Source organism: Saccopteryx leptura, chromosome 3 (genome assembly GCF_036850995.1).
Source record: "Saccopteryx leptura isolate mSacLep1 chromosome 3, mSacLep1_pri_phased_curated, whole genome shotgun sequence".
Taxonomy (NCBI): Eukaryota; Metazoa; Chordata; class Mammalia; order Chiroptera; family Emballonuridae; genus Saccopteryx; species Saccopteryx leptura.
Window position 1 is genome coordinate 92,008,453 of NC_089505.1, and position 27,529 is coordinate 92,035,981.

Here is a 27,529-nt window from a genome sequence, read left to right on the forward strand (position 1 = left end):
CTGGGTGCTGATGGGTGTTTGGTAGTTTCCAAAGGAAGTTGCTGAAAGTTTTCTTATCTTGACACTCCAAGGGCAAGAGGTCTCTCTTCAAAGAGAGGCCCTCATTTCAGAAAGAGCTGGGGAAAAGAACACAGAATCACAGGTCACCCCCAGTTCTGGAGGAGAAACGGGAAGCGGCCTGGAGGTGGCCGTGTGAACAGAAGGCAGGAGTTTGCAGGAATGAAGGCGGGACTCCCACTGCCCTGCTCGGTTCCCATGTCCGTAGCCCGAGGTCAGAAGGCTGTGGGGAGTCAGACAGCCTGGGCTTGAGTCATCACACTGCTATTTCTCAGTTGTGGCCTGCAGCAGTCCCCTCACCCCACCCCGTTCATACCTCTGAAGTGAGACTCCTTTGACTCAGGTGGATTGGGACTCATGATGCCCACCTCAGTAGGTGGTGATGCGGGTCAGATGAATTGTGTGAAGCACTTCACCTGAAGTGTGGTATGTGATTGGGGCTCAAGAAATGGCATCTGTGTCAGGAGTCCCTTTGAGAATGGGACACGCTGTGTCCGTGAGACAGGGATCACGTCTTTAGCTCTTGCTCCCTGTCCTTGCAAGCTTGCTGACCCCTCGCTGCAGTGCTAAGGCGAGGAGTTCACGTGCTTCGCTGCATTTCGGTTCGCCCCATCCTCTCTCCACACAGCAGACGGTTAAATTCGGGCTCGCAGACCTGTGATCGTCAGCCCACGGGTGGCAGCGCCGGGTGGAGGAGCTACCTGGGGCCTCCGCCTTTGTGTGTGGGAACCACCCTGGGAAAGGTGTGCAGAGGCCACGAACTTGCCCTGAACTCGCTGTGAAGAGCAGGTGATCCCAAACTATTGTTAGTGTCTGCTGTAAACGATATGCCTCTGGGTTCGAGCAGAGTTCAGCCAAGAGCCCCACATGACATGGAAATCTGTCCTGGAGCCAGGCTTGTCGGCTAAAAGTTATGTAGCGAAATGTCTCCAAACGTTGGCATCTGCCGTCTGCCGAGGGCAGGACAGCCGAGAATGATGGAGTGCTTACGGACATTAGGATGGGACATGTGACCCTGGGACAGCTGACAAACGGTTTCAGGCCACTGTTGCTCGTCCAGCTCTTTTGATAAACAGCTTTAAAAGCATTACGTGGTTTGGAAAGCATTCTTCAGAAAACGGTTATGTTTTCCAGACGTGTGACAGTCCACGGTTGCGTATTGTTGAAGGGTTTTGAGTTGTAGAGTCAGATCCACCTGCAGTGGGGCCGTGGGGGCTCTCGAGGGATTATCCGTCTGACTCCCGCCAGGACGGGCTCACGACGATGTTATCGTGTAGGTCGGGGTCCCCGATGTCTGTTTAAAAAAAAAAAAAAGTGCTCTCAGTTCTGGGCTAGAGTTTAAAGGAAAAACTGTGTCTTTCATTTCCAGTGCGATATGATGGGCTTTTGTAAAGCCTGGCTTTCATCAGACACCCTTAGTGCATGGATTCTGCAGAATGGACGTAAGAGATATGGATTACGGTAGAGCTCTGAACCTTTGGAAGTTTTGGAGCTTTCTCTAGATTTATACATGTTCATTTCATGATTCATTTCAAAGATTATCCCCCCATTTGTCTTATTTCCAGAAACTTAGCTCCTGTTGCCTTTTGCACCTCCTAGGAAATTCTGGGTGTCATTGGGCAGGGGAAGTGGATCTCGGGGGCAGCGCCTCCTGGCTCAGCAGTTCATTTGTGACACATATATAGTTCAGGTGATGAGCACAACGTGCTCTCGTGAGAGATCTTTAAAAAACTTTCATTGAGCCTGACCTGTGGTGGCGCAGTGGATAAAGCGTTGACCTGGAACACTGAGGTCACCGGTTCAAAACCCTGGACTTGCCTGGTCAAGGCACATATGGGAGTTGATGCTTCCTGCTCCTCCCCCTTCTCTCTCTCTCTCTCTCTCTCTCTCTGTCTGTCTCTCTTCTCTAAAATGAATAAATAAATAAAAATAATTTATAAAAAAAAAAAAAAGGAAGAAAAAAAAAAACTTTCATTGAGGTCTAATATGCCATAAATTTGTTTTTTAACTTTGGGGGATGGATTCGTGAGGTATTATTCTTATTCCCAAAATGCTAAGGGGGAGCTGACAGAGTGGCACAGCACGTCGTTCTGATTTATTGTGGCGAAGTGACAGCAGTTCACATCCTTTTAATCTGTCAGTGGAGGATCAGTTTCTCCTTGACTCATGTCTTTGTGATCAAAATAACCTATCTAGATGTGCCCTTTGGGGTCCTGGAGGCAGCACAGCCTCTTGGCAAAAGGACAGGGCCTCAGATGGGGATACCGGAGCCCCATTCCCAGCCTGACACTACTCTTGTGCTGTGGCCTCGTGCGGACAGCAGCTTTCCGTTGCCTCCTTCGGTCAGTTCCCCCACTCCCAAGGGGCAGGGCTGGTCCTATCTGCATGGCGGAGGTGAATAACTGGTTGTGTAGCTCCCTGGAGAAATGGCACAGAGGGACCATTCCTGGGGCTGGCTTCGAGTCAGGGAGGAAGCTGGGCACTGAGACACTGAGAGCCCAGGCAGGACTTATAAAAGCTTGGTGATGTTATCTGAAAGTACAAAGGCTGGAGGCCAGTCTGAGGCCACTTCGTACCTAATATATTCTGTGCAGCCCAGGGCCCTTGCCCGAACCTCAGCTAGGCTTAGCATGATTGGAGTTGGTTACATGTAATCCCCCAAGGGGTGGAGTCTGTGTCCAGGCCTGCCCTGTCACTGCCCCAGCCCTCCCTCTGACCTCACCTCTGGGAAAAGTAAAGTGGCCCAGAGGTGGCAGGCTAGATCACGCCAGGGAGGGTGCGAGAACAGCCTCCACAAAGTATAACATCCAGGCATACTGCTGTAGATGGACCCCTTCCCTCTGCTCAGTCATTGCAGAGGTACTTGAACGGCCATAGCTTCTGTTAGCTGATGGCCTAGAAATCAATATTTAAAAAAAAAAAATCAGCCTTGACAGAGGCCATTTTGAACCAAGAAGGGATGTATGTAATACCAAAAAGCAGATTCCAAAACATACTTTCTTTTAGTTCTCAAACTGGTATCAGATTAGTCCCTCTCAGCCCTGCCCACAGCGCTAGGGTGGGCGACGGGGCTGAGCGGCTTGTGGAGAAGACAGTGCAGAAACACGGGAGCAGCATGGGCAGTGGGAGCCCGCCGATGGCAGCCGCGCGTGCGCCGTGGCTGCCGTCGCATCTTGCTTGTGAACAGCCTGGCCTGCCTTGTTGGAGTTTGGCCTCTTTCTTTATGGTTGTATGTCCTTGGTATATGGTCATCAACGTGACCCTGAGATGGAGAAAGTCCAGCAGGAAGTGGGGGCATCCAGGGCACCATAAGTTCCCAGAGTCTGTCTTGGCTTGTAATGGAATCTCATTCTCAGGGATGGGTCCAGTTTCTCAAATGTTAAAAGTATCGGAGAATGTTGATGCATCTGGGCTCAGGCACGGGCCAGACTAAGCTGGCTGTAACCCTTCCGTTCCGCACCGACACCTAACGGAGACTGGCTTCGTTTATGACTGTCCGTGTAACCTGTATGATTATGTGTGTGCAGACTCTGTGTTGATTTTCCCCGGGTGACGTCAGGCCTTATTATGACTAAAGATTTAATTGAACCCTGAACTTGTATATGAATGCCTAGAGACAGTGAATGGATTACACATTTTTCTTGAGAATTTCCTAAATTAGCCTAGCTAACTTTTTCTTGCCGATTCCCTTCTGACTTAAGTGGTTCTCTATTTTTAACAAATCAGAACAAATAGTATACGATAGAATTACCATAAGAATAGGGGTTCTCAGTAGCAAGCTACAGTTTTCTGTTACCCATTCATCCGTACCACCTCCTGTCCACTCCCAAAAAGTTGCTTTAGGCTTTGGAATGACAGATCCATTGGCGCGTGTCTAAACAGTGTGGGGGATAAGGAAACCTGTGAGGAGAAGGCTAGAATGGACGTGGTTTTCATTCAGAAATACATGGTTCAGGGAGCAAGACTTCTCTCTTCACCTTCAGTGTGAACCAGGGTCAGAGTCAGAGCAGATCACTAGCTTCACTAGCTCCATCAGAGAAGTCAGCCTCTGCCCAGGATCAGAAAAAGCCTTCGTGTGTGTCGTCGCTGGTGTGGGATCTCTGGGTTTTATTTTTAAACCAGCTTGGCCCTCGTCTAGTGTTGCATAACAATGGCTGCAAGACACAACTGGCAGGAAGGCGCTCACAGGGTCACCGGTGACTCCCCTCCAGGATTTTCCTACCTGGTCCTCTCACCGTGTCTTTTTGGTTTGGTTTTGGTTTGGGGGTTTTTCTCTCAGTTCCTCTTACCCTTTCTGTTATGCTTGGACCTTGGTTATGCTCCAGACTTCCACAGCTCATTCCAGCAGCCTCGTTCTGTAGGCAGGCCCGTGGAGGCACTGCAGACGTGCACGGAGGGTTGTGGGTTCCCAGCAGCCTGGGGGATCAACCCCGGTGTTGGCTCTGGGAGAACTCAGCCCACTGGCCGTCTGGGGCACACCCCTCAAACGCCATTTCAGGAGTGCACTTCTCTGGAGTCAGAATGGAGCCCTGTCCATCGGGCTGCTGGTTGAACCCTGCGTGGACTAATCAGAGATATTGACGTTCCAGGAGGAGAGCGGACGGTGCTCGGGTCTGCTGCGTAGAGCCTTCTGTTTGATTCCAGGAGATGCACTGCTGTGCGCACTCCCTCCCAGGCACATGCACATACACGCATGCTCACATACACCACTCACATATCTCACCCTTGTAGCCAAGGGCCTGAAAATCAGTTTACTCTTTTCCGAAGTAACATTTAACACTTAAAAATAAGACCAGCAACTAGTCAGTATTTGCATTCCCAGCCCCCATGGGACCTGGGAGGACAGGAAGAGGGCTGTAGGACATGGACCTTTGGCTGTATCATGGGCCAGCGTGCCCCTAGTCCCCCAAACCCATGGTTCCGTGGCGGCACGATGCAGGAAGACTTGGCTGCTGATTCATAGAAGGCTTATCGGAGATCAGCCTGGAGATAGTGCTCTTGTGAGAAAAGAGTGCAGTCGTACATTAAGGAGCAGCTCAGGGCCAAACGTAGGGGCCCAGGGCCTGCTGGGATGGGGTTTTACACTTGGGCTGTCCTTTTGCCCTTCCACTGAACTCTCTTCATTTCAGTTGTGAGCAAACAGTCAGTGCCTGAACTAACAACCCTGTAGTCGTCCGAAGCACGGCTAGCTTACAGTACTGAACAAAGGGAGGGAGGGCCGCGTGGGCCGGCCCCGGCCGAGGAATGCAGCTTCGGGGTTCTGCTCCATAAATTTAACCAGCACGACGAAAAGGAGATAATATGAGCCTTCGTGATGATCTGAAAGGGGGAGGTTCTGTGTCCCATTGATTGCGGTCTGGCCCGGTGCCAGGCCCAAGCCTGACCGACAGTTGAACCATATCGTTAAGGCGTGTAATACAGCTCGAGTCTTGTACTGCCGCCAATGAGTACATATCCACAGGGCAAAAGTTTATAAAGAGTGGAGGCTGTCCTGTTTAACCCTCTCACACTGCATGTAATAGACCCAGCTGCCATTCAGAACCTGCCCATCTGAGGTCAGGAAGGAAAGCCTGCACATTTCTTTTCTTCAAACAGCTTCTCAGGACGGGGGAGCGGGAAGAAACGCAGTCTAGAGAGGGTCAGGGCACGGTAATGTTTCCCTCTGGAGAAGCCAGGCAGCCTGCCTCCTCCCCCGGCCAGAAACAGGACACCATGGTGCTCCATTCAGAGCCGCTCTCTGTTTGCAGTATAATGTTGCTGAAGGAAACGGGGCTGACACAACAGGAAACCTACCCGTCTCCGAGGAGGCTGCGCCGGTGGCAGAGGTGGCTGGATGCCGGCGCTGAGCGTTCCCGTCGCACCGCGGGGACGCAGATGGCTGTGCCCCGACCCTGCCACCCGGCCTCCTGGGAGTCCATTCACAGCTGAGCCTACACACTAGAACAGAGGCGGGGGGCTGTCCCACGGGATGGCCGGGTCGCCTGGCCTGCTGACTGTCGAGCTGGCCGTCCTCCACGAGGAGGGCATGGGGAGTGGGTGCGTGGTCACAGCGCGGCCCAGGGAACCTGGGCTCTCACGGTCACTCGGTCACTCAGCATTGAATGAAGGGACAAGCACCGGGGCCGTGGTGTAAATCTACTCAGAAAGAAAGGGCTATCTGCATTCAGAGGCCCCAAGAGGAACAATGGGGGTAGTCCTGTCCTTCAGCCAGTCTTATCCTGTGGCCAGACTGGGGACCCCCCACCCTTTGCCCGTGCCGTCCAGAAAGACAGGGATGTCTGTCCTTTCCGTCTCACGTGGACCCATGCTCTGGATAATGATGCTCCAGGCCTTGAGTTCTCCTACAGGCCACACACTACTTAATCCTCACAACGGGCCACTGAGGTGGGCGCTAAGTGTACTTTCCCTGTTTCACAGATTGGGTAGTTGAGGCAGAGAAGTTACATAACCTGTCTCAGCTCTCAAAGGTAGAGAGAGTAGGAACCAGAACTTGGAACCCTGGCGGTCCAATTGCAAAGCACGCCCCCTCCTCCCAACTTCTGTGCTGCTCCCGGACCGTCTCTAGGTCTCTCCCATCAGAAGACCCGTGATTTAAATCTGAGGTATCTAACCAGGTCTCAGATCCACCTCCTTTTGACTCTTGGACCTGGAGGGTGGGAATTGGACGGCTGCCTAGGACCCAGGAGATTTGGGAAAAGGTGCTAATGCACTTTGGGGAAAGGGGCTGCACACTTTGAACCTCACAGTGGGAAGGGTGCTTATTGCCTGCTCCTATCCGCTACCAGCTTAACCCGGACCCAGGTCCCTGAGCTGTGTGCGTTGGAGCTCTGCTGTCCCTGGTCCCCTCTGCACTTCTTCACCACCTGCAGCCCCTCCCCAAATGAGGAGTGACTGCAGCCTTCCAGGTTCACAGAACAGCAGTCACACCTCCTGGTTCCAACTTGGCTTTGCTCCGCCATCCAGCCGAGTCTGTCGTCACCAGCTGGTCACCTGGGAGCCTGGCTGATGTGCAGTACAGGAAGCCCTGGAGGGAGGGCATCCGTGCTTTCCTTGTGCTGGTGGCAGAGGGGAACTTCTGTTCACCCTAGTGCGGTGGGCTGGAGAAAGGACCCCAGAAGTAGAAGAGATGGGAGGGCTGGCCCACTCTCAACTGTCAGACTCCGTTTAGTTATCCTTCCAGGTCAGGACGCTTAGGACACCCAGAAACGGGCTCTGGGAGGGAGTACCTGGGGCAAGGACTCCATGAAATGATTGCTAAGCCCAAAGTCTAGCAGACACTGGGTATCTTGTAATGTGGCACCTATGTTGGGTTCGCTTTGTCCATATTGGAGCTCATTTGGCACCTAGGAGCTGTACGGTGGCAGTTTCTGGGACGTGAAGAGAGAGATGTTAAGAGAGGAGTGATGCCTGACCTGTGGTGGCGCAGTGGATAAAACGTCGACCTGGAAATGCTGAGGTTGCCGGTTCGAAACCCTGGGCTTGCCTGGTCAAGGCACATAGGGGAGTTGATGCTTCCAGCTCCTACCCTCTTCTCTCTCTCTGTCTCTCCTCTCTCTCCCTCCCTCTCTCTCTCTCTCTCTCTCTCTCTCTCTCTCTCTCTCTTTCCCTCTCTCCTCTCTAAAGTGAATAAGTAAAAAATAAATAAAAATTTGAAAAAAAAAAAAAAAGAGGAGTGACACTGTAGGAAGAAATAATGCCGCTCTTTGAATTGTGTTCAGTTTAACGATGAAGATGCCATGAGGTAGCCAGATGATCCACTACTGCAATTTATAGAAATTCTTTTCTGCAAAAGTTGTAAGACAGAAAAGACTAGAAAGTTCCAGTGCGCTCTCTGTAACTCGCAGAAGGAAGTCTGGTCCCAGCCTCTTGCGTCAGTGATTCTTTGCAGAGGGGGCCATGCAGAGCCACGTCTTGCTGTGTGTGACTCGCCCTCAGCTTCAGTGGTGTCTCAGGCCTGCCTGCTGCTCTCCGCCCCAAGGAACTTGGTCTTTGAAAAGCCACATGCCTGTCCTCCTTAATGGCCTCTGCCCCTCACCCCCACCCGAGCCAGGGGAAGAAACAAACCCTCACCTGGCAGGAGAGGCTAGAATAGAGGTCTCGTGTTCACAGTTAACACAGTAGAAAGAGGTCCGTTGCCTCCGCACTGGACAGACTCCCGATGCACCTGCCCTTCCCAGAAGCACACGGAGCCCTGGAGGAAGGGCTGCTTGCAAGCCTGTGTCTCAGTGCCCGGGAGGCCAAGTGCAGAAAGCACATGGTGGGGCGGGAACGGCAGCTGGCCCTTCTGTCTGAAAGAGTCTTAACATCCTTCCTCACAGCCCTGGCCGGTTGGCTCAGCGGTAGAGCGTCGGCCTGGCGTGCAGGGGACCCTGGTTCGATTCCTGGCCAGGGCACATAGGAGAAGCACCCATTTGCTTCTCCACCCCCCCTCCTTCCTCTCTGTCTCTCTCTTCCCCTCCCGTAGCCAAGGCTCCATTGGAGTAAAGATGGCCCAGGCGCTGGGGATGGCTCCTTGGCCTCTGCCCCAGGCGCTAGAGTGGCTCTGGTCGCGGCAGAGCTACACCCTTGAGGGGCAGAGCATCGCCCCCTGGTGGGCGTGCCGAGTGGATCCCGGTCGGGCGCATGCGGGAGGGGTGGATCCCGGTCGGGCGCATGCGGGAGTCTGTCTGACTGTCTCTCCCCGTTTCCAGTACATATTTTTCTCTAGTCCCAGATTCAAATGGATACAGTCTCGTTGGTTCTTGTTTCCAAGGAGGACATGTGCTCTGAAGCTTTGGTGTCGGCTCTGACCCAGGGGTGCATCGGCTTTTTCTGAAGGCTCAGAAATGCCTGAGATGACCCCACGTCCTTCTCTTTCATTTTTGATGTCTCACCACCTGGACCATTAATTCTGCTGTCAGAGGGGGCTGGGGAAAGGAGACCCTTTCAAAGCGAGGCTGATTTGGTCTCTGAACCAGCTTGTCTTTTAGGTTGCACTTCACCCTGAGGAGAATCGGAAAGGACAGTCTATAAGCCCCTGAAATGCAATTTCCAATGAAACACGAACTTCACTCTAGTGGCTCTGCAGCTGGAGAGCCTCCCAACCAGTTCCAGATGTTCTCCCTCCCTGTGTTAGCAGGAAGGGGACTTCGGGCAGGCTGGGAGGCAGTAGTGCTCTTGCTTTTACCCATTCTTAGAGTACCCCTTTTGCAATTCACATCTTGCCTCACGGGGCTCTTTAAGGAAAGTGCTCTGAGCACCTGGGTCTGTCTGGCCCTGCCTAGCCCCTCCTACTTGTCAATCAGGACATGCTGCTCTGAGCTGGTCAGTTACTGCAAGCAAGAGAGGCCCTCTGTCAGTGTCAAAAAGTAAGACAGTGCTGGGAAAGTAAGTCAGGTGGGCTGGGAAGGAAGCCTCCTGCAAGGCACCATCAGGTCAACAAAGCAGCATCCATGGGCCCCACCATTCAGTACGGCATAGGGCCACTCCCCAGTCTTAGCGGAAGTAGCATCCATAGTAACAGTCGATTCATGGCCCTGTGCTCTCAAGAAAGCTACGCTAGGACTGCCTCTTAACCCGGAAGAGAGCTGTTCCAGATGAAGCCTGGCCATTCTGGCTCGTTTTACCCCAGTCTGCACCCAGCCCGTGCTTGTCTACAGCATGTGATGGGAGGAATTTGTACTCATTCATGCTTTGCTTCTTAAGGATGCTGTAGATATTTTGGGACTGCTCCCTGGATCATATTTTTTAAAAAGTAGTTCTATTGTTTAAGTTTAAAAATATGTACACATGTAGCCTGACCAGTGGTGGCTCAGTGGATAAAGTGTCAAATTGGAATGCTGAGGTCGTCACTTCAAAACCCGAGCTTACCCTGTCAAGGCACATATGAGAAGCAACTACTTCAAGGCACATATGAGAAGCAACTACTATGAGTTGATGCTTCTGACTTCTCAACCCGCCCTTCTCTTTCTCTATTTCTCTCCATCTCTTCCTTTCCCCCCCCCAAAAAAAAATCAATACAATCTTTGAAAAAAAGCCACTAAAATATACATATGTACACATTTAAACTTCTGAAAATTTAAACAACATATGGACATTTACAGTGCATTGACTATTCAAAGGACCTTGCACTAATTATTTCTTTAATTCTTACAACAAACCAATTAGATAGGTACTATTATTCCCACCACTATCCCCTTAATTGATTTTAGAGAGAGGAAAGGAGAGAGACAGACAGAAACATCAGTCTGTTCCTGTATGTGCCCTGACTAGTGATCGAACTGGCAATCTTTGCATATCGAGACGATACTATTAACCAACCGAGCTATGTGGCCAGGGCTAATCCCATTTTTATTTTTTATTTTTTTAAATCTTATTTATTTATTTATTTACAGAGAGAGAGTGAGTCAGAGAGGGATAGACAGGGACAGACAGACAGGAACGGAGAGAGATGAGAAGCATCAATCATTGCGTGTTGCAACACCTTAGTTGTTCATTGATTGCTTTCTCATGTGTGCCTTGACCACGGGCCTTCAGCAGACCGAGTAACCCCTTGCTGGAGCCAGCGACCTTGAGTTCAAGTTGGTGGACTTTTTCTCAAATCAGATGAGCCCACACTCAAGCTGGCGAAGTCGGGGTTTCGAACCTGGGTCCTCTGCATCCCAGTCCGACGCTTTATTCACTGCGCCACTGCCTGGTCAGGCGCTAATCTCATTTTTAGAAAGGAAGTAACTCAATTCCACTGGCCATGGATAATCACCAAAAGGCTAATAATGATATTCTGCCAGATCATGTCCTTTGTGTATATATGGACACACACACAAAAACATATATATGATTTTACTTGAATAGGAGCATGAATACTGATGTCTAACCTTTTTCACTCAACAGTGACTCTACAACATCTTCTCATTCCAAAACTAAACCATCATTTTTAACATTTATATAATATTAAATAGCATCTATACAAAATATACTTAACTAGTCCTTCATTGATGGATGTTTCCAATATTTTGCTAATAAGCTTTTTTTTACATATACCTTTTCATTTATGTATAATTCTCACTTTAGAGTAAGTTTCTAAAAACAAAATAGTTGGGTTAAGGTTGTGTATACATTTTCTATTTCGAAACACATTGTAAATCACCTTCTCTGGAGTTGAAACGGTGTGTACCTCCACCCACAGTGCTTGAGAAGACCCCTGTCACTACCGGTTCTGGCTGTCCACTCAGAATTCAGGCAGGCGGTTTACAAAGTGGACAGTACACTGAGAGCGAGGCAGAGTTACTCTTACGTCTCTGCCCATCTGAGAGAGAGAATATCTGTGTTACTACAGGGAGTCCTTTGATAATTAGGAGTGTTGAATCGTCTTTTCATATTTCAGTTGGCATTTTGAACTTCTTCTTTAGTGAATTATCTTTGTGTATTCTTCACCCCAGTCCTTTTATTTCACCCCTTGAGGTGAAAATGTGTCTTCCTCTTTAGTGTGTTTTTGTTCATTCCCGTCCTCCGTTGGTCCTGTGCTTCCAATAGTTGTCATCTTGCCAATCTCTTATTCCTATTAGTGCATATCTTTTTTCCAAATATTCATGAAATGTAGATTAGTTGCATGGTAAATTTCATTCATGAAAGTTAAAGTCTGCACCGTAACTGAATAAAAGGACAGCTGTCACTGTTCCTAGTTCCTCAGTCAGTGGCTTTGGCATCGAGAATGGGGCTTCGGTCAGATGTGTTTAGGTTGTATGTAGTGTGGTCCCTTAACTGACTTTTATCTTGTCAATTTGTTTCCTTCTGATTCTTAGTATTTGTTTCACACTAGTTCCTGTTACAACTTGGCAGGTAGCACTGATGCTGTACATTGTTTGAGTGATGAAAGTCTTGCTCTACCTTTAGACAGGATCCGATGTGAAGCCAGAACTTCCCCGGGAGCCCAACCCTCTCAGTGTGGATGCCAGACCCCCTTAGCTCTTTCATCACTGGGGCCTGTCTCAGTTTCTTCCACAGTCATTTCAAGGAGGTACGTCTCATCTTCTTAGTTGGATTGCGAGCTCCTTTAGGTCATGTTATGTGTTCTTTGGTAAGACATAACGCCACAATGCTTAATACAGTGATGGACTCGAATCTGTCTTAGGTGTTCATCAGCAGTCATGCTGCTAAGCGTTTACTGAGTCCAAGAGTACCGGAAAAACCCCAGGTCAGTTTGTCTTTGCCACTTACCCGCTGAATGGCCTCAGAGAAACGTCATAATCTCTGTTGGGCACAGGATCCCCCTCCGTAAAACAGAGGATTAATAAAACTCCTTGTGAGGATGCCGTGAAGATCGGAGTGTCCCGTGCCTAGTCAGTGAACGCAGCAGTAGAGACACGTGGTGGGCCCTGGCAGCCCACCCGCCTCATGCTGGTGTCTTCTCTCCCAACATTAGTGGGAGAACACAGATAGTGGAGAGCTGGTAGAGGTGGCAATATACCAAGTCTTCCCAGGACTGTCCTTGGAGGCTCACACGCTCCTCCGCTTGAAGACTCTTTGTTGAGTCTGAATCTGGTTTTTTCCAACACAGAGCCTTCTGATCATTCAGGGACTTAGCACAATGCCACAGGTTTAAAGCATGCCAATTTCTCTTAGGCTCTGCCAGTTTTTCTCAAATGAGAGTATGAGTGCATGCACGTGTGTGTGCATATGCGTGTAAAATACCTGGGAGAAGTAAAGGTGGAATCACATTTTGCCTGGTGTAACAACTGACATCTCTAGTAGCCTCTAAGCATTTTGCTAAGTGGATTCGAATTGATTTCCTTCTGTTCTATTTTTATTTTGTAGGCATTTCAATGTATAGGGAGCCAGCTTCTTCCAATGAGACATTCTGTCATCAAAGCATGTCATTTAGTTGAGCCGCCATGGGCCCGGCCTCAGCAACACTGAGGGCAGGGGTGGGGGGCTCCGATCCGTAGCTCTCCGGCACCCTAACCACAGCAGCGGCCGCCCGTCTGCGGCGCGCATATACTGGGCCTGAGCAGCTGGCGCAGGGTCTCCGAGCTGTGAGCTTGGTGTCTCCGCCCCACAGTGCAGCTCCTGCCCCCGCCTCGCCTGCCCCGGGTGGCCCTGCTGTGGCATGTAGCACGAGAGCCCTTCTGGCCCACGTCACCCTCGTGTGCTGATTAGACAGGAATCAGCAAATCTGTTGAGCACGGATTTAATGTGACACAGATGTGGGACATACTGCAGATCTTTCTGCTTTGTGAATTTTCAGCTTTTTGCATTTCATCAGTGTTGCTTATTATTTACAGAACGTAACTCGAGACAGCAGAACAGATTGTAGTTTTTAAAAAAGGTTTGGTGGGGGTGGGGCCGCAGGGGATCTGGGAGAAAAAAATCCAGTAGTGTGGAATGTTGTTTGCTGTCCAGACGAAACAAACCAGTTTGCCAGGGGTTGATGGACTATGGCAATCAGTCCCATTCATGTTCACACCGGGGGCATTTAATTATAAGGCAGCCTGACCTTCTTATCACCAGAGAAACAATAATCTTTTGTCACCAGGTTCAACATCATGGTAGTGGGCAGAGATATACCCCGTGTATAGGTATGGAAGGGTGTCGGAGCTGCCAGCTTGTGCTCTGCCTCCTTCCTGCCCAGAGAGAAAGGACAGCACTGACCCCCAGTCCCCATTCAGACCCACGGAGGGTCTCCTGGCCTTGTTCTCGCCCTGGCTCTGGCTTTATACCCGGGCACTGTGGCGAGAGCCAGACAGACACAAGTTCAAAGAAAAGGTGCCATCTCTTGTTTGTGGAGAGGCAGATGTGACTAACGGTGGCCCTGGCACTTCAAGAGAGCCTGGCAATAGGTTAAGTTTGAAGACAAAGAATAAAAAAAAGCACCAGCCGGTCAGAGGAGGATGAGGAGCAGCTGATTGGTTGATTTCTTTATGTTTCTTGGTCAAAAGAACCTAAAAGTTGGGATTAAAATAATGAAAGCCATACAGTCAAGATCCTTTGAAGAAGTTCGTGGAATTTGAGCTAGTGCAGAGAGCCCATTACCTTGGCCAGAAGGTTCTGAGCAGCATGAGTGCTGTGTCAAGACGATCCATCGGACCATCCATAGGGAGGCAGACCCCTGGGCAGTTTCCAGAGTCCCAGGCCCCACTGGAAAAGTGCAGACGGTGCCCATTCCCCCTGCAGCCACCAGACAGCTAGCCAGTTGCCCCAGGGGGACATGACCTAGGTCAGTAACTTTTTAGTTTCCCTCTTCGAAGAAATGATCAGCATTCTTGCGCTCCGGGGGTTCCTGGGTCGTTACCAACTCCCAGCCCGCCTGCTCCACTCCCAGGGCTCAGAAGCAGCAGCTGCAGTTGTAACACGGGCTTGTGGCCGCCAGTCTGTGCATTTCTCATGTGTGTACTAGGTGCCCACTGTGTGCCAGGCACTGTTCTAGGTGCTATGGCACAACCATGCGGAGGAGAGAACAGAAGCTCCGGCTTCTTGCAGCTTCCATCCAGCTCTCACCAAGCTCTCCAGGCCACAGCTGAGCTCAGAGCACAAGCCCTCCCAGGGAAGGTTGGTGGCTAGAAAGGAGGTGAGTCACTGGCTGGCTCTGTGACCCTGCTCCCAGCATCTCCTTTCCCCCTCTACCACCTAAAGTCTAACCTCAGGGCCTGAAACCTATCCTGTTTATCCCTGTAGGTGTGGAAACTCTCATTCTCCTGGCAGTGTTAATTCCAGTGTCCTTATCCATCTTTGAAGCGTCTTCTTTTTTCCACCTCATTTGTTTGGTAGTAAAAGGTTGTGTTAAACGTCAGCCTGAATGAATGGGTCCTCTCCACAAAGCAAACATTTCACAAAGCAGGCCCCTGGGGGCTGCAGCACCCCCAGCCGGCTCAGCCTTGGTCCTGAGGGATGGCCCTCACGTACTGAGTGTGGAGGCCCCAGTGGGGGCGGGGCAGAGGTGCCGAGCACAGACAGGCACATCCCTGCCCGCTTCTGACCGGGAGCTCCATTGTCAGGGGTTGGATGGATTCAGGTATCTTACCCATTTAGAGAGGTGCTCTACCACTGAAAACCTCTGTTATGAATTTTGTTAATGGCAATATTCTAAAACTCCATTCATTCCAATTCTAAGACTGATATTTGGTAGTATTTCTTGAGCTGCTCTTTTTAAAAAGTTCTTTAAACAAATAAGGTTTGGATGGGATAGGTCAAGTGAGTGAACGCTCGGGCGCTGGTTCCTTGGGAAACACTGAGTGTGCAAACACTGGGTGTGCTCCTGACTCGTCATTCCTCACAGTTGGGCAGTCCCGCCCCCAGAGTATGCTGTCAGACGGAAATCTTAAATCTAAATTTTAAAAGTTTTGTGTTTCAGTGTTTATACTTCCGTGACACCTAATAATTCTGAATAAGGGTAAGAGAAATGGAGACAATTTTTTTTGAGTGCCTACTATGCTGGGCACTTATCATATATGTCGTCTCAGGATCATCCAGCAATAAATATTATGTTCTCGTTTATCGATAGGGAAACGGAGGCCGAGAGCAACTTCTTCATGATCACTCAGCCAGTAAGTCCCTGGGCTGGAATTTCAGTCTATGCTGGTCTCTTTCCAAAGCCGTACATGGTTCTCTGTACCACCATGGTCCTAAAGGTCCTAAATTTTATCTGTCTTTTAAAAGAGATCAGCTTTGAGCCTGACCAAGCAGTGGCGCAGTGGATAGAGCGTTGGACTGGGATGCGGAGGACCCAGGATCGAGACCCCAAGGTTGCCAGCTTGATTGCAGGCTCATCTGGCTTGAACAAAGCTCACCAGCTTGGACTCAAGGTCGCTGGCTCGAGCAAGGGGTTACTTGGTCTACTGTAGCCCCATGGTCAAGGCACATATGAGAAAGCAATCAATGAACAACTAAGGTGTTGCAACAAAAAACTAATGATTGATGCTTCTCATCTCTCTCCATTCCTGTTTGTCTGTCCCTATCTATCCCTCTCTCTGACTCTCTCTGTCTCTGTAAAAAAAAAAAAAAAGAGAGAGAGATCAGCTTTGAGAAGAAGATGGATAATATAATGATATTTTTAAATTATATAATCATTTGCTAGAAATCAGTCTGAAAATATATGGTTTATTTAGTCATTGGAATTTGAAATTAATAGCCACAAAATCAAGTTTACCAGAAATTGTGTATTTTGGCCCACATAAAATATCTTCGGATTGGCATTAAAAGAGGCCATTTAGCAGAGAATTTGACCACGACTGGCTAAGGAATTCCTGTAAGCTCTCTGATTCAGCATGTTGAACTTAGGATACAAATGAAGCTTGCTCGCACTTGTAAAATGCCTCCTTTTTGTGATGGTGCTGAAACTTGCAAGCCACTTTATAAGTTGTCTACTGTTTTTTGTTTGCCCTAAAAAAGCAAAGCAACCTCAGAATGCACGCAGAAGTGAAGTGTTTTGGACATGGAGCTCTGTCAGGCTGTCTCTCACTGTGACGTTGTCCACTCGGCTGGAATTCTTGGGGGAAGCCAGTCTGCTCTGCCCCACCCCCAGCCCCACGAACAGGTAGTTGCCCTGCAAGGTAGTGAGTCGATGAGGGAAAAAAAAACCTCTGGAGTAGATTTATTCTTAGATTTTAAATCTCAATAGGATTGTTGGCATTAGTCCTATCCGCTGTCACAGTTGCAATGTCATTGGGTCCCCAAAACATGTGTGAGGTTGTAGGAAGCCTTGACCCCTATAAACAAGTCAGGTGTGAATCCCACTGACGGGAGAAAACCCGTCCCAGGAAATGTCTTCCGCCACCACATGACTTCAGGTTCCTGAAACTTACAGCGACAGGGTAATAGAATTCCCAACGATTTCATGAGTCAGCGTCTTTCCCACATTTTCCATCGTAGCAGTGCAACGTGGGAAGTACGTGTTGTCACACAGATGACTTCAGAACTCCGGCGGGAGGAAAGTAGAATGTTGTGAACCAGAAAGCAAAGGGAAAGAGGATATTTCAGTTTGAAGCCGTTTTCCCAATACGGAAACTGGGCTGGACGTTGGACTCTAGCCCGCCTTGGGCCTCAGCCACCTGAGCTAGGCTAGGGCCCCTCTTGGGCACCCATGATGCCCTTGACAGACGTGCGCCCTCGTCATCATCACAGGCAGCATTTTTCTGAGCACCTGTTATGTACCAAGTACTGTTACAAGCACTATGCTCATATTGACTTCTCACAACCACCCCATTATTATCCCCATTTTATAGATGAGGAGACCAAGGCTCCAAGAAGTTACACAGTTAGCCAATGTTTGTTAATGGGGACCAGAATTCAACCCCAGACAGCTGGCCCTAGAGTCTGTCCTCTCAGCCACTGTTGCCTGCTTCTGTCCGTCTCCTCCACCAGACTCCAGTTAAGGCCCCTGGAAACGCAGCTCACCCCATCTTCCTAAAGGCCTGGCACTGCCCTCTGCACATGATCGCTCAGGAAAGGTTTGCTGAATGGGCCAGGCCGGGGTGGGCCGGGCCGTGGGGTGGAGGCAGGCATGGCCCGGTCTCCAGGCTCTGAGCAGGCTCGTTCTCTGGCTGTCTTGGTTTGGATCCTCAGTTAGTAGTTTGATTTAGGATCCAACCTCTACTGCCAGTAGGGTTCCTTTCTGCCCATTCTAGTTTTGCATGCGTTCAAAATCCTAATTGTCACAGCAGGTATTTGGTACAATTTTCTTGATTCAAGATTTAACGCAATCAGCGCTCGATAGTAATTATTACACCTATGTATTCCATGCTGTCTCTGGATAGGTTCTAGAAAGTGGGTGTCTGTTGATCATGGAACTCTGGGGAAGAATGTCTGATGTAAACTGAGCCAAACTGTAGAGGTTTCAGTGCCCAGTTACGTCTCCTCCTCCTCAGATGGCCCAGGAGGAGTGGAGTCGTTGTGGGGGAGGAGCGCTCTCCCCCAGCCCCTGGGAGTGGACGCCGTAGGGAGGGGGGCCGCGGTCAGAGAGCCCACGTAGCTTATGGCATGCGGGCTTCTCGGACTTCAGGCATTGCCTTGCAGTGGCCACCAGCGGAAGTTTTAACCAGCTCATGCACGCCAGTGTAGAGCGCTGTTTAGATAGACTACTGAGCTCCTTTTAGAGAACTGACAAGTGCTTGATCGAACCATTTAGTCAAGAATCTTGGTATCTCGTAGCTGTTACCTGTTAACAGTCTTTGGAGAGAGAGTCTGGGCTGACCTTCTGTTCTCAGCCGACTTGTGTGTGCCCAGTCGAGCACGGTATATATCTGTAAGATAGTTAATTAAAACAAAAGCCATGGACACACACATAAAGTAAATGCAGGCACAATCCATCACTTTGTTGGGGTCAGTACTCACAGGTCCTGAGGAAGATGGCAGTCATCAGTTGAATAAACATTCCATGACGCTAGGAAGTCGCATGTTTGACACATGCACTTTCTCCTCGTTTACAGATTGTTTTTGAACCTCACTTGGTTGATAGACATTGGCCATGACAGATTTCTCAACCGACTAATAACTTAAGCTGCACAGGGGTATGTGTATGTGTGTACAACATCTGTCTTCAACTAATAGGACTATGACATAGTTACTCATCATATACGCGAAGAACAAATAGTGGCTGGCCAACTGTTGACCCTCAGGCTGAAAGGCAAGATCAACCAAGTGGAACTGGTTAGATCTTCCCGTGTCACCTTGTTTGGATTTGTTGTTGCTTAAAGAAAATGACGGGGATTGTTTTTGTTCCTCTGATCTCGGGCTCGGGGCCTCCAGCGTGTGTCAGCCGGCAGTGGCCAGATGCAGACTTCTGTATTGATCTCCGGCCGGGTGGATATCTGCAGAGTATCAGCCACTGTATGAGCAGCCCTCCCCAGGCGGGAGTGGGGGGGGGGGGGCGTCCATGCTGCTCGGCCGGCTCCCTGACGTTTTCATGGAGTTCAAAGCTCAAGTTGGTTTGGTGCTGACATTTTGGATTAGCTGGTTGACTGGAAGGCCTGCTTCTTTCTATACACTGTGAAATTTATAAACCGCAGCAGCTGAGGGCTTAAAATGGCCGCACAGCCCCCAGCTGGCAGCAATTAAATACACCACAGACCTTTGGCTAAACAAAGGTTTGTGGAGGCAGAGTTGCTGCATACGCGCTAAACAGACGCATGTTGTAAACTGCCTTTTATGTTGAGTGCTAGTAGGAGACACCGTCAGCTCAGGAGAGGTGAGTGGGTGGGGTGTTTACGCCTCTTGTGTAATGATCTGCCACCCCTGCCCTCGAAGGATGTTGTACCAGACCTGCCCTAGAAGCAGCCAGTCTGGAGAGCAGAGGTGATCGTGGGGAGGAGGGTGAGGCAAGCAGGGGAGGCCGGAGGGTGGGCTGGGGTAGGCGGTGGCAGTGGGTCTGGGCAGCTGGCAGTAGTTCGGTGTGCTCTGCTGCCCATGGGCAGGCGTCATAGCTGCTCTGCGTTTTTATTGGGCGCCATCATCCCCTTAGTTTGAAAAGACAGGGTGGGGATGTAAGTAAATAACAAGATGCCATTGTACACCCATTCGAGCAACGAAAATTTAAAAGTCTAGAGTAGCGCTTATGTGACACGCAATTTGCCTTTACTTTAAGTTAAATTTTAAAAGTTCAGTTCCTTAATCACACTGGCCACATTTCAAGTGCTCAGTAGTCGCACAGGGCCACTGGCTCTGTGATACACAGTGCTGAGCTGTCTCAGACAAGACCACGTGGTAGAAAGACGCGGATTACTTGGCTCCCCTAAATGCATTGTGGGTGGCGTGTAAATTTGTTCAGCTGCTTTGAAAACCATTTGAATTTTGTTGGGTGAACATTCATGCCCTGGGATCCAGGAAACCCCACTCAGACATACAACGGAATAGTAACAAGTGGGCATGATAAATGAATTATATAGCTGCACACAAAAGAATGGCTGAATCTTAAGAGGAAGAAGTGAGGCCCAAAACATAAAAAAGCAGTGACATCCTTTTTCAAAAGCCCGAAACAACTAAAACCAAAGAACACAACAGGACTCTACCGAGCATCCCTTGAAATGTGGTCAGGCCACATGAAGAAGTGAAGCAGGGCAATGCTACATGCGGGGTTCAGAACAGGAGTTGTCTCAGGCAGAGGGGGTCGGGTGGGGTGAGGGGCAGCGGAAGACCACAGAGATGGGCTCAGGTTATGGGCAACAGTGGTGTCTTCACGCTGGGGACTGGTTTCACGGATGTTTATTATCATTTCAAATGAATAAAGAAAAGCCCAATGATGATAGTGGGCCCCGAACTGAGGATAATGATGAGTCTAGTTTAAAAAAAAAGTGGAGAATAGAGTCCATTCCCTCCAGGTGCTGATAGGTTCCCAGGAACATACATGAAAGTGACCTCGGAACAGTCAGTAAGGGACTCGCTAGATTCCTGAATCAAAGTGTGAGCCAATGAGGATTTCTGTTACGTGCAGTCCTACCGTTCTCAAAGGGTCATGTGACTTTCTGGTGCTGTCATCAGGGTACGAGGAGAACGACTCCATCACACAGTGGTCTGCACAGAAGAGCATGTTAAACTTGCTGGCTCTGTTTTTAACTTGTACTTATTGATTTGAGAGAGTGAGAGGAAAAGAGAGAGAGAAACATCAATTTGTTGTTCCACTTACCCATGCTTTCATTGGTATACTCCTGTATGTGCCCTGACCGGGGATCAAACCCACAGCCTTGGTGCCTCAGTACGATGCTCTCACCAACTGCACTACCCAGCCAGGGCTCTTTTTTGTTGTTGTTGTTAATTGATTTTAGAGAGAGAATCATCAATTTATTGTTCCACTCATTTATGCACTCATTGGTTGATTCTTGTGTATTCCTTGACTGGGGCTCGAACTTACAACCTTGGCATATCAGGATGGTGCTCCTCTAACCAACTGAGCTACCCGGCCAGGGCCTTTGCCGACTTACAAGGTTTAAAATCACTAGCTTGTTGGTTTTGTCTATAACTCTTTGATTACATCTGGCACTAAATTTATTCACACACAGTGATTTTAAGCACTCCTCTACCCCAACCTCCCAACTTCAACCTCAGGAGTTCAAATTTTAGTTTGAGTGTCAGGGAAGAAAGAATGGTTTTTCAGGTGCCGACAGTGATAAGGCCATAGGGGAAGTTGTGGGAAGAATTCCTTTCATCCTCCTTTCTGCTCTAGCCAGAGTATCTCTGAATCACCCTTCGAGAAGTAGTCCCGATATTTATAACACTGCTAGGGAAGACGGCCTTTCTTGCGGCAGAGGTGCCCTCGCTCTTTTCCTCTGTGTCACGTGGAAAACGGGCCTGAACGCCACCCTGTCAGCAGTGTCTGCGCAGTTTCTGACCTTCCCTTGATATTTGGCTCATCACAAAGTGAGGACCTTGGGGAGACGGAGAAGGGAGGAACCCACAAACAGGCCGTGTGGACCCACCGGGAACTGCTCTGTGGTTGTACTCTCTCTGTCGGGGTAGGTTTGCAGTTTGCGTGTTAGAAGACAACGCAGAGTGAGTAGGGTGAGGTTGGGTCACTGAAATTTGGGGAGTCCCTGAGGGAGGTCACTGAGTCAAGAAATCACTGACTCTAGCAGAGAGCTCTTTGATAATGTGGTGATACAGGGCACACTTACGTACATTCCCAACTGTTCCCCAGTTGTCACAAGGTGTGGTTTCCAAGGGCTCAGGGGCAGAAAGAAGCCGCCTTCCCCTGGCCTCTGGCTTCCTGGGGTCCCGTCGGGGGAGAGTGGGGTCGTGGTAGGTTTCCTCCTCCTCCGTGGCCTGTTTTCCCACTAGGTCCTCACGAAGATGGTTTCTTCTGGGGGAAATACATGTCAGCAAGGCGTAGCTTCATGACTTCACCTAGGCCCCTTCCTCTGTTTTGAGGGTCAGTGAACAGGACAGACACACCCCTGGCCTTTCTGTCAGGAACTGGGGGTTCTAGCTGGTTTACATTTTGCCTTGACATTGTTGACTTCAAAGCTCAGCCGCTCGAGTCTTCGGGCTCCCCACCAAAGTTTGGGTATCACCTTTCCTTGCTCAGCTCAGCAGTCACAGAGGCCCTGGCCCCTGCCCCCACCCACAGATACAGTCCTTCATTTATTCACCCACTGTGCATTCCTCCTCTTCCATGAATCAGGCACTGCTCTAGTTCCCAGGAGGGCAGGGAGTGAAACCGTCCCTCTGCTCGGGGCGCTTACGCTCCAGGTGAGGAGCCAGGCGGTGAGCAGATATTTTATCTGAGATGCGAAGCAATGTGTTTTGAGCACGTGACTGACCTGATCTAACTTTTGTTTTGAAAAGGTCATTCACGTTGCTATGAGAAGAATGGACAAGGGTGGAGATAAAAAGAATATTTTATAAGGTTATGGTAGTAATCCATTGCAAATCCAGAGATCATTTGTCAGTTATGACAGAGATGGAGGACTAGGAGGATTCAGGATATAAATTGGAAATTGAGCCTACAATCTGATAGATTGGGGAAGACATTGAAAAGTGGTGAGGCACAGGCCCCATCATATTCGCCTTGGGGAGGAGCCCCGGGACGTCTGCCTTGATAGCCCACACCTCTCCCAGGAGCTTCGTGGGGGATAGTCAAGTGTCTGCTCCCCAGGGTGGCCCTGTATTGCAAGCAGGGGTGGGGGCAGGGCTCCGCTGCGGGGAAGCACCGCACGCCCCTTCCCTGGCTTTCCTGACTCGTTCTGGTTGGCGGGCGTCCTGACCAGCAGTAGCCCCTCCACTGGGGGGTGAATGAACCCCCTCTACAGCCCTCCCTCCCTTCAGGTCATGGTTGGGGTCTCAGTGGCCTCTGGAGGCCGTGGGGAAGGAGGAATTGAGATTATGCCTTGTGGAATGTATAAGTATCTGATCTAAATAAAATCATTTTCTACCCAGTCCTTTAGTACAAACTGTTGAGACTTCTTTACCATCTCTTGATATCAAAGAGCACAGTTAATAGTTCTTAGAGCTTTCTTATTACTGAACTTTTAAAAAATTATGACTGGATTTCTGGCTTTCTAGCACATAGCAGATCTCACCCAGGTGTGGGACCTTAGCTCCCTGGCCTGGTGAGCGGAGCACTGGCCTGGTCCGGAGGTGCTTTGCAGTTAGTTGTCCCAGTTTTGCAACTTGCCCATTGCTTGTCCTGTGGCAACTTGCTGACTCCTTCTGTCCACATCACCACCCCGATTGACCCCCCGGGGCGCTTGTCACCCTTGCAAGCAAGTAAAGTGTCCACCCTCCCGTCAGGACCTGGTTCTGAAGCGCTGGCCCAGTGTGTGAGCTGCTCCTCTCTTCTGGATGTGCACAGAGAGGGGTGTTTTGCTTCAATGGAATCCAGGAACAAATAATGAAAAGTACAGCAAGTACAAGGCCGAGGACAGACCCGGCAGACTCTTATCAGTCATCTGAAATATGCACAGCCTTTCCAAGACAAATATGGACTCTTGTTTCTAGGAAAACACCAAAAAAGTACTTATCAGCTATCCTGTATGTGGTTTGTGGACAAAGACAACATCAGTCTGCCCTGAAAGCCATAGCAAAGCAGATTCCTTTGCACAACCAACGTGGAGTGGCATGAGTTAGAGCCACTGCAGATCTCAGACTGTGGCCTGGGACCCGTCCAGGGGCCTCTCCTCTCCCCTGTGTGATTCCTGTGCCCCTCACCCTGTCCCCAGATGGCTGAGCCTGTCTTAGAAGACATCCGGAAGCTGGGTGTGTGCTTTCAGATGCCTGAGGCCTCAGTCTTCTTCCTGACCCCGCAGATCTGGAGGTGCCTCTGCTGGGGACATGCCTAGGAGAGTGGGGTGTGACCTCCGTGACGATAACCATACAGGCGTAGGCACCCGGGCAGATAGCCGTGTTCTGTCAAGCACAGGCTCAATGGGCATTCTTTTATTTGTTCTTCACTGTGAGGTAGGTGTCAGCGCCCCGTTTTAGAGAGAACATGGGACCGAGAGTTGAAGAAGTTAAGTGACCTGTCATTGATCACATCACTAGAAAATGGCAAAGGCAAGGTCCCTAATTCAAAATTGGGGTCTTTAAACCCCCTCCCCACCATCTGATTGTGCATTCACAGTTCATACTTTGGTTTAATTCCGATCACTAAATTTAGAGTATGTCTTGTAGTAAAGCAGTGCTTTTGTCTTAGAGGAGGCTGGAAAATCATTCTGATCTAACACCTAACCTCTTTGCCTTTTGTCCATTTACTCACCAGGACGCAGGCGCAGAGGGTGCGGAAACCACGGGTCTGCACAGGGCCCCAGGGGCTGCTTCCCCGCTATTCCGGGAGCCAGGCCGAAGGGCAAGAGCAGCTTTTCAAACTCACGGACAACATCCAAGACGAATTGTAAGTGGGACACCAGCCCCGTTGGTTCACCGAGTTGTCTTTCTGTCTCTGAGTCTGAGACGTTCCTGTCTGACCTAAGCATCATCCTGACTCTCAGACCCGGGAACTGGTCAGAGATTCCTTGGCTCAAATGTTTCATGGGTTCACATATAACTGCTTGAAAACAGCCTTTTACTTAAAGCATGGTTCTCCAACCAAGTTTCAGAGTGGGATCTTAATGTTTTCCTTCTAGAAGATGGCATTTCTTCCTCATTAGATCAAAGAGAAGATGATAAAATGTTCTCAATTTTAAGGGTATTTTTCCTGTAAAGTTTTCTTAAACTGTGGTGTTCTACTATTTGCTGCTGAAAGCTAGTGAAATGAGGCGGATAAACCAATAACAACTAGTAGCTAAAAACTTGGGGAATGTAATTTTCTTACAATTGTTTGGTTACTCTTTGAATGGAGAGACTTATGTTTCTGGGATCTTGGAGTATTTTAAACTAGTGAAGTTGACATGATAGAATTTAGCGTATTGCTATTTTAGGATAGTCCGCAGAGACCTTTTTGTGTAAAATGCTCTCAAACCTAAATAGCTGTTATAACCCCAGAGAAAAGCAGTTCATTATGTCTGATGTGTAGCAAACTGCTGGTTTGATTTCTTTTAATGCTTATGTATCACCCTTAAGATAAAGCAAGCCAGGGGAGTTTCTGAAGACTGGGACTGTTTTCTGTTAACGGAGAAGTGTCTGAAGTAGAGGTTAACTCTCAGCATAGCCCTCAGTGTCATGAGTAGCGACAATGTTAAACTGACCTCATCTCCTATTTTTATAGCAGTATTTGAAGAGGGGCGTCAAAAATCAAAGCCCCAATTCATGTGTGGCTCGCTGGATAGTACAGCGTCTTCCTGGTGTGTTTGGTGTAGCCCAAACCCTTACAGTGTTACTGGAAGTTCTCTTGATGGTGGAGGTACATTACTTTGTCTTAGTCAGCCCAGACTGCCATAACAAAATTCCACAGACTGAGTGGCTTAAACAACAAAATTTATTTACTTACAGTTTTGGAGGTTGGGAAGTCCACGGTCAAAGTGATGCCCAGTTTAATTCCTGGTGAAGGCTTTCTTCCCAGCTTGTAGATGGCCACTTTCTCACTGTGTCCCCACGTGGCAGAGAGAGAGAGAGAAAGAGAGAAAGCGCTCTCTGTCTGGTGTCTTGCATAAGGAAACTAATCCTGTATAATCTATATAGGATCAGGGCCTCACCCTTATGACCTCGTTTAACCTTAATTACTTCCATACTCCAAACAGTCACATTGGGGTGAGGGCTTCAACAGAGGAATGGAGGGGGCACAATTCAGTCCACACCATGCGCCACCGATACGTCTGTTCTTCCAGGGTGGCCTCAGCTCTGGTCTTCACGCCCACATCTAGAACCCCAGTGGGCCTCACTGTGTGCTCCTCTTCCGGAGGGGAGGGCTTGGTGCTGTGACTGTACTTATTACCACTTTGCTGGTGGGCCTTTTGGCCTTTGGGTAGGAGGCCCAGGAGTCACCCCACAGGTTCAGCAGGACATGCGGCAGAGTCTGCTAGAGTGACAGGCCCAGGAGGGCTGGGAGTTTTGTCTGTGTCATTCATGGGAGAGTCCTCAGACCTAGTGCAGTGCCTGGCACATGGTAGGCACTCAGGAAACATTTGTGGCATGAGTGATGGCCAACAGCTGCAGTTGAACATTATGTTAATACGTGGTCACTGATCCATCTTTTGGGTGGTTTTTGGTCAAAGATTGAGATTATAAATTACTGTACAGTACATTGTGCTTTTCATCTCTATCTCTGGTCCTTGTAAGTTCACTTTCAGTAGAATGACACATGCCAACCACACGGGACGAAGAGGGTAGCACAGCTAATTTGCTTGCTGCCAGTGAGACGCTTGCAGCGAGCTGGGCCACAGAGAGCTGAAAACCGGAATCGGAGTGACGTCAGTAAAGTAGATTTCCCGAAACTCTTGAAATTTATATGAAATGGGAAAAGATATTGGCATGATTGAATTTTGACTCTAAAGATGAAAACCATGTGTCTCCACCCGTGTGTGGGGGGTATATCTCGGCAGGGAATGTGGAAGGGGGCCTGTGACCATGGCCTTCTCCAGTGTATGGTTGTCAGGGGACCGGCCAGTGTTTCTCTGGTGTGTCCTTAGTTGTCAGGCTGGGTCCTCACAGTGATGTGAACGTTAGTCTCATCACTTTGTGAGGAAGGAGTTTTCAGGAAAAGCCAGGTTACACCCCTAACTCTATCCTAGAATTGTAATTAAAACCATGTTTACAGACCTAATTATTTGCATATCTTCCTTCAGAGTTAACCCCTTAAAAGGGTCTTTAATACCTTGCTCTACTGTTCTAACTAAATGTTTCCACATTTTTTCCTGGTTAGACTCCCTGTTTCACTTCTGGAAAATGTTGTGTAATTACTTCCTGATGCAGTGCAACCCCACCAAGTTCCAGCACCATGGTGACTGCAACTCTGCGCGCCCAGATCAAGTTTCATCTAATTTTTTCACTTTATTTAATTAATTAGTATTAAAAAGATAGTGACTGACATACGATTTAAGGTCTGGCCAGCGGAAACGGCTTTCGTTTCAAAGGAATCAAGTATTTCTCTGGTATGTTGCAGAATTACCATTCCTTCCGACTTTTCCCAATTTTGAAATAGAATACTGGCTTAAGCTGATCTTAAAGTAGCATTTGTCCCATCTGATTAAATTAATTTTTCTTTATGGCTAGTGTCTGTCTGTTGCCAGGAACCTCATTTTCATTAAAAAAAAAGAAACAATAAGTTACCTATTTTGTCTCTAATGCTTCATCACAGACACAGTTACATACCTGCATTGTAAGCATTAGAATGGCTCTCTTTGCTTTGCAGGAACGGTGCCCATGAGCCACCCACATGACCTAGGAAGCTGCTTTACCCTCCTGTTTTCTGGAGTTTGACAACTGGATTATATTTTCAAAATGTAGTCTTAGAAAATAATATGAAACAAGATTTTTCTCAATATAACAAAATATAACAAAGAAAACAAAAATAGCCTATAAACCCACCAACCAGATAGAAGTCCTGTCTCTTTTTGAGGAAATAAACCGTGCATGGTTAGCAAACTCAGCAAGCACAGGAGGAACTAAAATCAAGAGTAAAATTTTCCTTTCTTGCCCT

General features: G+C 49.0%; 1 protein-coding gene across 4 annotated transcripts in view; it reads left to right on the forward strand.

Annotated features, from left to right (window-relative positions):
* Positions 1–27,529, forward strand: part of VPS13D (vacuolar protein sorting 13 homolog D) — a 239,345-nt gene that overhangs the window by 201,435 nt on the left and 10,381 nt on the right. For all 4 annotated transcript variants that reach the window (XM_066375101.1, XM_066375102.1, XM_066375103.1 and 1 more), the window contains one exon: positions 24,215–24,346. In XM_066375101.1, the coding sequence (XP_066231198.1) occupies positions 24,215–24,346 (132 nt within the window). The remainder of the gene's footprint in view (positions 1–24,214; positions 24,347–27,529) is intronic.